At 42.1% G+C, this 858-nt stretch overlaps 1 protein-coding gene across 1 annotated transcript in view; it reads left to right on the plus strand.

Annotated features, from left to right (window-relative positions):
- The window catches only part of LOC104278410 (obscurin-like), a gene marked incomplete at both ends in the record, with an annotated part of 18,047 nt that extends 17,631 nt beyond the window's left edge, over positions 1-416 (plus strand). The window contains one exon of the mRNA XM_009875371.1: positions 290-416. Within this exon, the coding sequence (XP_009873673.1) occupies positions 290-416 (127 nt within the window). The remainder of the gene's footprint in view (positions 1-289) is intronic.
- Positions 417-858: the final 442 nt, after the last annotated feature.

The raw sequence follows: 858 nt of genomic DNA on the forward strand, positions 1-858 counted from the left end.
AGAACTACCTCAGGACAAGCTCACAGGCTGCAGAGCAAACTGCAAGTAGCTAAGCTTGCTGATGTGCCGTAACTTTTCCATGCAAGTAATTTGTGGTGAAGCGTTATGACGAACTCCACTGAGCAGCAATGTGTTTTTTCAAACTCTAGCTTTGGTTTGGGAATCGCATCTACATCCATTTCTGTCGTCATATAACTGCAATGAATTTGCAACGTAGAATAGCAAGGTTTTATTAGGAAAAAAAATTCAAAATGCTGCGTTTCATCCGGTCCCGCCTGGTTCTCTTTAGCTGATGAACAGATTAGGGTCTGCAAAGAGTGGAGCAGAACTCTACCACCACAGTGCTGCAGCCCTGACCCAGGAGAGGAGAGGAGACCAAGCCATTACCATAGAAGGTATGATCCTTGACCAGCTCTGTAAGTACGTTAGCAAATTACTCAAAAACCACCTCACTAAGGATTGAATATATCTGCCATCTTATCCATGTTGGTTGTTGGTGTACACGTATCTGTATGTCTATCAAGATGTGCATGGGTATAGTGCAGCTCAACTCTATACCCATCACCATCTGTTGATTTCCAAACCTGGTAAATCAACTTCATCATATAATGCTCGTAAATGCATTATATGAAAAGGGAGGAGCAAATGAAGGGTATGTCACACCACCACCAGTGCAAGAAAAATGTTTCTCTTCCTGTTGGTATACTTGAAAACCTGTCAGCCTGGCAGAATATGAGTTACGTACTGCTGAGAAAAAACAAGGGGCCAGTAAATAAAGCTGCAGGAATAGCCTACTAGTTTCTGAAATACCACTGAAGACTGTCTGGAATGACTCAGAAGGCATATATACATATATAT

The sequence above is a fragment of the Apaloderma vittatum genome, unplaced genomic scaffold, assembly GCF_000703405.1.
Source record: "Apaloderma vittatum isolate BGI_N311 unplaced genomic scaffold, ASM70340v1 scaffold35858, whole genome shotgun sequence".
NCBI classification, from domain to species: Eukaryota; Metazoa; Chordata; class Aves; order Trogoniformes; family Trogonidae; genus Apaloderma; species Apaloderma vittatum.